This window comes from Silurus meridionalis, chromosome 1 (genome assembly GCF_014805685.1).
Source record: "Silurus meridionalis isolate SWU-2019-XX chromosome 1, ASM1480568v1, whole genome shotgun sequence".
Lineage (NCBI taxonomy): Eukaryota > Metazoa > Chordata > Actinopteri > Siluriformes > Siluridae > Silurus > Silurus meridionalis.
Genome location: NC_060884.1, coordinates 20,079,706 through 20,091,952, shown reverse-complemented (window position 1 = coordinate 20,091,952; position 12,247 = coordinate 20,079,706). Strand labels below are relative to the sequence as shown.

Below are 12,247 nucleotides of genomic sequence, written 5' to 3'. Positions count from 1 at the left end.
GTAAACAAACAGAACTGGGAGTAGCTGGCTCAGGTGTGTCAGGAGCTCAAAAAGAAGTGACTGACTAGAGGCCTGACCAAATGCCCTTGAGAACTAAGAGCCCCTCAATTATGTTTTTCACACTGGCACAGAACTCCTGAGAGAAAAGTTAGGAGCCCTGAAGTGTGTGGTTTATAAGATCTAAAGTGAATGGAAGAACACCTCGGTGACAAACATGACAGTGCATTTTGTTTTAGAGAAATATGGCATGCATTATTGTTGAACTGATTAAGAGCAACTGGGCTTAATAACACCTCCTGATTCATCACTGAATTATCCCTTTCTTCTTTCATTGCCTGTGAGTCCTCTATATATTCTTTATACTCATTGGTATAGGAGGCATATGGGACTTCTCAGATTTGAAACCTTTATAGCAAATCATTTGAAAAATGATCTTCCATCCCAAGGGAAATATAAATGAAATCTACAGTAGCAGACAGAATGAATCAATGTGTAAAGACTGAGGAATATTTATGGATTTTGCTATTTGGCTTGCATTCTTCTTCTTTCCAGGCTGCTGTCTCTTTTTCTATTTCTTTCTCATTGTGATATACATGGTTCAGCCACTGAAGCAGTTTTGTTTTCTCTACCTCTTTAGATTACCAAGCAGCAGCTTCAGACAACTAAGGATCGCTTTGAGTCCTTCCTCAAAGGTGAAACTCAGATTGTGGCAGATGAGGCCTTCATCAATGCAGTTCAGAGCTACTTTGAGGTACAATTCACCATTTTGTTTCCCTTTACACCACCGAGTAATCAGTATACATTTCAGTTTTATGTCTTTCAATGTAGTATGGCAGTAAAAAAATACACTGTGTGATATCAGTATGGTAATAAAATGTATTCAGTGTTTTAATGTAAAATGTTTTTTTATTATAGCCATTTACTGGCGTTTAGCTGGGCATAGATATTGCTGAAATGCATGTGGATGTACTGTATAATTTAAAAAAGCCTATAAAATATTTGATGGTGTTATTATATTAGAATTACATTTCATTTTGTTAGCTTATAGCAAGTGCTTAGCTAATAACATGTCACTGTAGAAGAAAATAAGCATTGAGGTGACAGCTCTAAACTGCCCTTACGGGACACAAATGACTTTTTGTTTTAGCTTGAATGCATGCATACATGTACTCTCACTGACATACAAACAGGTAGAAAATATGCATGCTAATTGCTTCACTCATAAATTGTAGTAAGCTTGCTATGTCATTATGTCGTTCTCTGTTGTTACTGTAATTTGAGAATCAGTCACTAATTAGTTTATGCTGATAACTACAACGCAGTACCGAAAATCAAGATTCTGGGTTTTATGTTCCGGTTTTTGCAAAATTAAGAAGATTCTGCATCACCTTTTTATGAGCATTGTTAAAATGGTACATCTTGGTTAGTTTATTATTAAAAAAAAAAAATTTTGCCCCAAGAACTATTTAGCTCCACCTACTTACATTTGTAGCTAATTTGCATAATATGTCAAATTTATGCCGTTTACTAAAATGATGACTATTATCAGCCGATCAGTTTTTAGAAGGCATTTGACAAGGTTAATGCTTTACAACTCTCACTTCTTCTTCTTTTGGCTGCTCCCATTAAAAGAGGAAGACCAAGGAGGAGGTTTATGGATGAGGTGAGGGAAGACATGCAGATAGTTGTTTAAAAGGGGCAGATGTAGAGGACAGAGTAGTATGGAGACGGATGATACGCCGTGTCGACCCCTAATGGGAGCAGCCGAAAGAAAAAGTGCTTTATACCTTTCAAAACTCTTCACTTATTAAACCAGGCAAAGAGTGTTTGGATCCAACATATCGCTGCTTTTTACCTGACAGATTTACACACAACCGATTTTTCTGCATTTAAAGTGAAAGACCCTTTTAAGTGTGAAGATAATCATAAAAATAAAGTGGATGTATTAAAATAAAACCAAACACCTTTAGACTCTTTGTAACAATGTGGATGTAGGATGTAGGACGGAAGCCTTATCAACACCCTGCACTCTGCTGGTGATGGACTCACTGTTGTCTGAGCTTAGACACACACACTAGTTACACATTGTGATCATGACAGATCGGCCATCACTTCACAGCACAACACACAAAGTAAGTGTGTGTGGGTGTGTGTGTGTGTGTGTGTGTGTGTGTGTGTGTGTGTGTGTGTGTGTGTGTGTATGAGTCAGTGGTAACAAAGTGTTAACATGCAAACCATTTGGCTTTTGTGGCCAGTGTCAGAAAGCAAGCACAGTAATGATACAAATGGTTTGATAAATATTTGTCATTAGTAGTTTTTTTATCTCATACAAGTTATTATAATCTAAAAACCACCATGATCTTTATATCAAACTTGTAGTAACATTTAAACCCACTACCATAGACACGACACCTTCATCCGGATACAGTTCATTTTCAAAGTTGTTTGTTAAAGTATGCACAGGTAGAAAGAGGCATGTGGCAAATCAGCATTTGGATTGGTACCAGACAGCAATTTAGAGCTCAATCCGTCTTTCTGAATACAGCAGCGGAGAGGGATTTTTAAAGTAGGGAAAAGCAGCTGGCAGCTCTAGCAGGCCTTCCCAATGTGGAAAAAACCCAACATAAATCACATTTCACTCGCAAGTCCATATAACTCAATTTGAGACATGAGTAGGAGACTGTGAGTGTGTGTGTGTGTGTGTGCGTGCGTGCGTGCGTGCGCGCGCGTGTGTGTGTGTGTTTGGGGCGGGGATGGTGGGGGTTTACGGATGTTAGTCAAACCCTTTAAACCTCGTTCTACTGCAGAGACCAAATCACACTTCTTTTTCCCCAGTGTTTGTTTTCAGAAGGGAAAGAGAGACTAAATAATTCAGAGCACAAGAGAGATGGATAAAGGTGGTGAGTTTGTGGCTTTATGAATGCAGCACAGTTCCATGATTTCAAATTTGAAAGTTTCGATTTCTTCCCATGGCAGTAATGACCTTGCTATATTATTTCAATATATTACTACAGATGGCGGCAAATCCATCATATTGTAGAATATTAAACCAAAGTCCAGAGACACACTGTTCACAAGCATATTGCAGCTGGATTCATTATTGATTTAAGTCATTATGGAGATTACACACTGACTCAAGTGCACTTTCCAGAGAAGCAGCGCTTAAAGGTTTATTCAAGTTCTAAAAAAATAAATCTATGACACTCTATTTTACAATGTTTTGCTGCAAGGTTCCCACAACTAATCCTACTACCTTTTTTTTTTTTTTTTTTTAACTCAGTACGTCATATGAGTAACCTACAAACAACAATACCACTAACATGTCATTCCTGCAACAATTTCAACAGCATTGTTTTATTTATATATAAAATTTAGGAAGAATATAAGTGGAAGAATGATTTTACATTTACTGGGAGCTTGTCCAAAGATCATAAAATTTTAATCCTCTAATAGTACTTATTCCTTCTATTACTTTTGAACTTTTGTTTTAATATAATTTACATCTATGACCAACAATTTAAAGAATGGCACTTTTTAAAGGAAATATCAGCTGATTTGGTCACTGTTCTAGATGTTGTTAATTGTGCTTCCTATTTGGCTCCATAGAGTTATTATTACATCTAGTGGTCAAAAATGGAAAATGCAACAAGCATTATTAAAATCCTATTGGGGCAGAAATGATGCTGTGTATATTACAGTAATCCCCGCTTTACCGCGGTTTGAATCTCACGCCCCCGTTTTATCGCGGAATTGCATTTGCCACATAACTAATTTGTTTCGCTGATTTTCCCGGTCTCTTGCGGATAGCACGATTGACCAAAAACTTTTAGGGAATTGTTTGTATAGAGTATCTTTTCTGTGAAGATGCTGTTTTATAGCAGATGTTTTGAAAATGTATGCAACAAAAGCACAGTGTTGGTGCAGACAGTCTATCTATAATATACAGATCCTTTACAATTGTACGATTAATTGCAAAGATTGAAAAAAGCAAAGGGGGTTGTGGAGCGGATAATATCCGTACATCCATGCTTCTCACCTAAAAAAAAGAAAAATGATTTCTTTTCCATTGTCTGACATTTTTATGGCTAGTTTAAGATCTGTTGTGTGATTTTCAATGTGTGGTTGGGCTGGAAAATTCAGTCGAAAACTGGCAACCCGGGTTAATGTTTTTAGCTCTTTGACAGGAACACATCTGCTGTATCAAACACATTTGAACAAAAAATAAAATGAAATTGTGTTGAAAACCACTCTAAAAGGTATGCTAGACTTTGTGCTGGATGACTGCATGTTGTCAAATTTAAATTGTCTACTGTGAAGTGCATCTAGTTTCAGTGTTGAATTATTTTGTTATTATGCCCTGCCCTAACAAAATCTTAGATCAGGAGCCACTGACAGTATTACCAATAAATATTTATTAGGAGTGTAATGGCACACAAAATCCACAGTTCGGTACATACCTCAGTTTTTAGGTTAAGGTTAAGTACAATTTCGGTATGGTTAGGGGGAAGAAATGCAAACCATATACAGTAATTGCTTGTCGTCTCTTAATAACTCAGTTTATTATTAATAAAATTTTGAGCATCAACAGTTTACATTTTTAAACAATTTTAAATAAAATGCCTCCTTGGTAAAATAATAAATAAAATAATATTTTAATATAATAAATCAAATTAATGCAATACACGTTTTTTATCATTTTGATTGCACAAACCGATTTAAATAAAAATACATAAATGGAAAAATAAAATTTTATATTTTACATTTGTTAGGTCTCATTTGGATTACACAGCTGGTTCTCATTTGAAACCTAACTAACAGCAAGTTCCGGATTTTCTTAAAATTCGTGGGAATCCGCAGTGGGACCGAATGTTCAAAAACTTTAGGAATAACATTTTAAACTGTGTATTTGGTCAAATACTATACAATATTACGTTTATAAAGTGACATAATGTCTAGATGAATTAACTAAGGTACCATAGGGACCGCGTCCAAAATTCATTGATTTTGTGACTGCACTAAATCTAGTTTCATTTTATACCCCTGGCATTGTTGTTTGTGTGTTTTCGAATTTTATAATATTAAATGCACACCGAGTGTGAGGCGGAGACTAAACAAACTTGCAGTCCGCCACTTAATACGTTCCTGAGGGAACTCAGATTTGTGCACTTAAAAATGATTGCATCGAAAGACCTCTCCCGAAAGATATCGGTAGGAATATGTGTACCGTTACATCGCTAGTATTTATGCACCGGTAATACAATATTTTATGAGAGACTGATGAATAATACAGGATATGCAATTAGGGGTGTTTCTATAAACGTTATTTCGGCTTTTCCCATTAGGGGTCGCCACAGCGGATCATCCGTATTCGTGATCCGCATGTTGGATTTGGCAAATGTTTTAACGCTGGATGCCCTTCCTAACGCAATCCTCCCCATTTATCCGGGCTTGGGACCGGCACTAAGGGCTTGTGCAACTCTAATATCTGGGTTTGGTTCCCTGACCGGGAATCGAACCTGGGCCACGGCGGTGAGAGCGCTGCATCCTAACCACTAGACCTGTATGTTATAAGTGGTATAAACAAACACCAGTGGGCTGCATTCAGTACAGGATTTTTAGGAGCACGGTTGCTTTGTTTAGGAACTCTTTAAACATGCTTTACAATGTATTTTCAGTATTCTGAAAGAACAAAAATACCCATGAAAGTATTTTAATACAAATTAAAACTTGGGACATGTGCTTCCTGTGTGTTACAGAACTGTTACAACCTGAACTCAAACACACACTTAATTCTCATTTCAATTCATACACATCCATGTCTTTAGCACCACCCATATTATATTATATTCATGTTATACTGTGTACATGCTCTTTTGCACAACTCTTTTATTGCTGTTCTTGCTGTTTTTGCACATCATTGTGTTTATGCTTACAAATACACTATTGTTTATAGTTTGCACATTGTACTGTATAACTTATTATACAGTAGGTTTACTGGTCGGCACTAATATGTGTTTTTTGTGCATGTTATTTTGTCTTGCACTGTTTGCACTAGGTTGCACACAATGCATTTATGTGGCAAGGACAACTTACTTAGTCCTTAGCTCAGTTTTCTGTTATGTAGCTCTATGTTGTGTGATGTAGCTCTGTTGTTTTATGTAGCACCAGGGTTCTGGAGAAACGCTGTCTCATTTCACTGTCTACAGCAGCAGCTTTATGTGGTTAAAATGGCAATCAATCCTTCTTGACTTCTTGACTTGACCTCCTAGGTATTTCTGAAAAGTGATCGTGTGGCTAAGATGGTCCAGACTGGAGGTTTCTCTGCTGTGGACTGCCGTGAAGTGTTCAAGCGGCACATCGAAAAGCGCGTCCGCAGCCTGCCTGAGATCGACGGTTTGAGTAAAGAGACGGTCCTCAGTTCCTGGATGGCCAAGTTTGATACCATCTACCGTGGGGATGAGGACCCACGCAAGGCTCAGCAGCGCATGACCGCAAGTGCAGCATCTGAGCTCATCCTCAGCAAAGAACAGCTCTATGAGATGTTCCAACAAATACTTGGCATCAAAAAATTTGAGCACCAGCTGCTGTACCAGGCCTGTCAGGTGAGTGTACTTTTAGAGCCAGTGGTACAGTTATACTGTACTTTAGGCAGACATGCATAAAGAGATTTCAGGATTTCAAAATGTACATTTGATTTCTTCTATATTGTAGAAAGAATATAGTAGTCCCCAGTACTGTCTTGTTGATTCTACATCACCTTGAACGCCCCAAATCTGGAAATACTGTTTCATCAAGCTTTATAGGATGCAAAGTAAAACACAGTCCTCACCAACAACCAGACTTTGATTTTCAGTTCACATACAGCAAGTGGATTAATATGAAAAAGAATGTTGTGTGTCGCATAGGTTTAAGATGCTGAGAAAAATATTAACCCCTTGAGACGTGCATATCAATTGCATTTAATTGCATTTAATATCAAACAATTGAGTTTAAAATTGTAATTAGAGAACGTGTAGGATTATTGTTCTTTGTTGTCTATGTGTCGGATGAAGAAAGAAAAAGAAGGAAAAACACTAGCTACAGATCTATCACCAGCCTACAAAACCTGCTTGTCTGTCAGGCAACTGTGAATGAAAAATGAGTCGCCTGAATGTGTTCTTCATGTCCTGCATGCTGTGCTCATGATTTGTGCACCCTGTTTGCACCTGGATGCCTGGTAAATATATAATGATATACAAAAACAACACAACATAGCTTTAGTGTCAGAGTTCATAATTCCTTGATGTTGCTTATGCCATGTTTTACAACATTTATATGTGGTCCTGTTAATAAAAGCGTTAACGTATTCTTCTTTGTCTTCGATTACAAGCCTTTTCGAATAGTGATGACAAGAAGCTAAGACAAATTTACAATAACAGTATAATGCATTTGAGCACACTTTTCTTGCAATATCAGTTACATTCGATTGATACAGGCTCTGCCTTCCAAAAATAATGTTGAGTCAGCTAAAAGATCAGGTGGAAATCTTTTTGCAGTTGCCCAAAGGTATCTACCCTGGACACGTTTTTTCATCCTTAGATCCTTTAAGCATGAAACAATCCAGATGTCTATTTTTGTCTTCCATCGGGCAAAGCAGGCAGACATCAGGGATGAGTCAGAGGCTTAGCTGTCACCATCACCCTGCCAGTTAGTGACAGCAAAAGCATTTTGCATCATAAAACTATAATGACTGCACTACAGAGAAAAATGCTCATTGTCTAAAAGTATAAAAGTGTTCATATGAGTCCAGATTTAAACAACTGAACACAGTAAGAGTCCACAGCAGCTTTTAATTCTGAGCTGTAGTTGGGGAACCACTGGACTTGGACTTTTGCCTTAAGATGCCATCATTCTGAAACAGCTTTCTTTTTTGCAATGTCTTGTGCTTTAAGACTTATCAATAATATCAACTGTTTAATGGAATTTTGGGTAAAGATCTATCTATATGTACATGATCCCATTGTTAAACCAAACACAGTTTAACCTGTGCACCTTTGTTTGGTCAATATATTATACACACATCACTCAAAAATGAATTAAAACACATCAAATGTGTCTGTGAACATTTTGCATCAAACGGTTTGACACATCAAACCAAGCTTGTTTACTTTTTGCAAGTGGAAAACAGCTCACTCACTCTCTTTTTTTTCCTGCTTCTATGTTGGTCTCAAGGCCATGCGTAGGAGGATTTTGTTTTCTCTTTGCCAGCCAATAGACGACTCATACACCACCTGGAGTGTATTTAATGAAAGCACAATCACATGTAATTGGCAGAAATTGTCTGGCACTACGCACACACAGCCAGAGCAACTGTGCTGATGCCTGCCCCCTCACACGCTAACATCACATCATCAAAAATGAAACAAGTGGTCCATCATCATACATTAACAAGCTCTTTATCCAACAGGAATTTCAGTTTTCGCGTGATAAAGAGAGACAGATCCAGAAACAGTGAGAGAAAAAGATTCTGGCACCAAGTTTTGTATTAATGTTGACTTTGCATATTTTAGAACCCTATATTGCAAGATGCATCTTTGGTTATCCACCACATCGAGGAAAAAGTAGTCTGTAACCTACACAACGATGACCTGCATGTGTAGCTAATGAGACCACCAAGAAACACCCAGTGCTTTCTGATTCTGCAGATCTGTATGCCATTTATTACTGCTATATAATACACAACTACTGACCAAGCAGAATGGCTCTTCTCTGGGCTTTGTTAATAAATTAATATTGGCATTAACAGGCTTTTTAATTGGTTGAATTGACATTATTCAGTTCTTTGTCGAAGCCCTTCAAATAAGTCCTACACTAAATATATCCATGTAATTCGGGTTATTAGGCCCCTTCAAATTTAAATGTATTATTCAAATGCACATCCTAAATCAACTTATTTATTAACTATTATGAATTATTTAAATACTTCAGTGAAATTAATAGAACAGGTATGTTCGGTGGTACAGTGTATAAGGTTAATGTGTGTTCTCTGCATTCCTGTTTCCACCTGCAGGTCGGTGGTTTGTCTATTCTAAATTGCCCCTAGGTATGAATGCGTGTATTGTGCGCTTCAGTGGAACGGCTGTATTCCCACCTCGGGTTTACTGAAACTCTGCCCAGGATAAAGTGATATTAGTAAAGATGGATGAATAAAATAGATGTGTAGTTGCAGGAGAGAGTAGTGTAAATCTGGACCCACCATTTGTCTTGTGAGTTTAAGCATTTATTTATAACTACTTAAACACTGCACACTAAAGCAGAGAGCTTTAGTCTGTCACTGGCATTTTTACCACTGACTTGGGTTTTCTACCAGATTTTTTTCTCTTTCTTGGTTTGCACACTTGAGGAGTGATATTTCTATGCTGCCAGGATTCTTGAATCTGTCTGAGCTATTTTTCTAGTTTGGAAGTGACATGGAAGACACACCCTGGAGCAAGCCGAATGTCATAGCTTCTGCTTTACTTCATGTCCTTTCTAGTTCTTCATTCAATCCCTTTTATTATTTCTAATGTTACTCATACTTGTGATTTATAAACACTGCTGTTTTTTGCCATTTTAAGCTATTTCTGTATGCTGTTGATTGATTTTTTGCTTGCTTATTTGACAAGAACTGGTAGTCAGAGTGGATTTCTTTTATGTTTTCCACCACTTGCTCTTTCCACCACTGTGTTATTACACATGACTGTCCAGCTATTGCACTGAGCAAAGTCATTTTAGCAAGTGGAAATAAACTAAACAAAAGTATTGGGACACCTGACTTTTGCATCCATATGTGTTTCTACTTTAAACTGTCACCACAAAGGCACGCAATTGTATAGGATGTCATTTTACTTGAACTTGGGGTCCCAAACCTGTTCCAACATGTAAATGTTCCTGTGCACAAAGCGAGCACTATAAAGATATGGTTCACATGGGTTGGAGTGGAAGATCTTGAGTGGCCTGGTATAGGGCTCTCATTTCTACTGAACAACTTTATACTTTAGAATTAGACTGCACCCCAGGCCTCCTCACCCTACATCAGTACCTTACTTGCTTAATGGCTAATGCCCTAGTGGTTCAATGAGTGTAAATCTCCACAGTACAATATTATAGCTCATCTAAATCCAGATGTTTTTTACATGATTGTTATCATAGGCTGATATTTTCGTATCAGGCATCGTATCCCTTGTAAAATTATATTTATTTATTGAATTTTTCATTATTATTTTATTTTACTTGCTTTTGACTGAACTGGGACTACAAAAAAGACACCCAGAACCTACTTCTGAAATTCAAAAATCCAATTTTTGAAAATCCAAAACATCTTCAAACACCATATTTGTTATAAAGCAATAAGCACATTCGCTTTTTTTGTTGGAACACCCTGACTCCCAAAGAGAGTATTATATCTCGATGGAATAGTGTGAACAGTAAATGGTTGATTCACACTTGTATACTCGCTGTCAGGAATATTTCCCCTTAATATCTACTTTGCAACTTGCACTTCTCTCTGCAGCACTCTTGTGCTGATTGAATTAGTTAACGACCATCAGCGGAGCATGAGAGCAATGAATGCATCAGTCTCTTACTGTATGTGAAGAGGCATTAGGAAAATGAGTGCACTGAATCTGGGATATGCAAGTCTCTCTCTCCCTTACTCTCTCTCGCTCTCACACAGTTCTTTATCATAGGTCAATAAATCATCCAGGTTGCCAGGTCACCACCCTTGTTATTAAAAACAGAACTTAGAGTGAACTGCTGAGCTGCTTAAGAAAACATTCATATGTTAATGCTGCTGAAGATTATTAACTTGAAAAATTGTGGATGGTTTGAGTGTGTGAGTGTGTGAACCTCTGATTCCCCAGAATGAGGATAAACATGATGGACAGGCGAAATGTTTGTGTGTGCTTGTGCAAGTGAGAAAGGTTGGGAGGAATTGATGTACACTTGATAGAAGATAGAAAAAAGAGAGTGGCTTTGTGCAGCTGGTGGCTGGAGCTAATTACGTGCTCCACTAACCAACAGCTCAGAGAGTTCAGCAGGGTTACGGCGCACGCACACACACACACACACACACACACACACACACACACACACACACACACACACACACACACACATTGTTAGGATTGTCCACTATACTGTACCAGCGCTATGAATGTGCCAGTGATTCACTATAAATTGGGTACCATTGTACCTACTACACATTTAATTATTAATGTGGACGCCATTAGTGACTTCTGGGAACCATTTATCTCGGTCCCTAGCCCTGTGTCTATCTTTCTCTTTGTCTTTATTCCTTTAACCTCCTTGCACTGATCTCTCTCTCTCTATCTACCTCACCTACCCCATTCATAAATATGTCAAGATGGTTATAAAGGAGAGATCAAGCAGATTTTCCGTCTGGCACTACAGCACACAGTGACAGCCAAAAAGGGACAGGTTGGAAACCGCATGCTCTGTTAAAGGGCCCATTTTCCTGTTATATGCAAACACTGGCCTTCTACTCCAAAAAACAGATCTCTGTTTATCTAGCTCTATAGCAATTCAATGTTGGCCACTTAATCCCAGTGTAAGTACCATATTTAAAATTCATTAGCTAGCATGATATTCTCCAAAATACAACCAAAGCAGTGAGCTGGGATTTAATTTTCCAAAACAAGTCCTTCATTTTCTTTTAGTACTGTAAGGCTATGGTGTCTTCTGGGTCTCTTTTTCACACTGGGAGTAAACGCCCCCACCTTAAATCTCATGCCCAACAACTTTTTGTTGTACAATTACATAAAGCAGTTTTTTAGACTCTTGGGTGGTTTAACTAGTAGGCTGTGTTTTTAATCTTGTTTTTACTGGACTGTTTTTTTTTCTAGAACCCCACACTGGTGACAATATATATAAAAAAAAAACATACTTACCTGTCCACCCGTGTCTCAAATACTAGAAATAGAAAAAAAGTACCTTACTGCTTCAAATCTTGCTAATATGATTCATGTAGCTGCAGGTTTGCACATTCTGTAGCCTTTTGTTACATACAGGCTACAAATCATTGTTCAGGAGAGTGTAAGCAAGGTAATAGATGCCTGATCAGCTATAATGTGGCTCATGCTGTATGTTTCCATTTTGACACCGTATTAGGGTATAGGACTGTGACACCAGATACACCACCCGTGACAGCTTCCATTTCTCCCTCTTACACACCAAGACATTTTTGCTAGTGAGTCAGACAAGTAAGTAG

General features: G+C 37.8%; 1 protein-coding gene across 15 annotated transcripts in view; it reads left to right on the top strand.

Annotated features, from left to right (window-relative positions):
- The window catches only part of cadpsb (Ca2+-dependent activator protein for secretion b), an 85,490-nt gene that overhangs the window by 17,864 nt on the left and 55,379 nt on the right, over window positions 1–12,247 (top strand). For all 15 annotated transcript variants that reach the window (XM_046842502.1, XM_046842581.1, XM_046842652.1 and 12 more), the window contains exons 2-3: window positions 638–751; window positions 6,270–6,602. In XM_046842502.1, coding sequence (XP_046698458.1) covers window positions 638–751; window positions 6,270–6,602 — 447 coding nt within the window. The remainder of the gene's footprint in view (window positions 1–637; window positions 752–6,269; window positions 6,603–12,247) is intronic.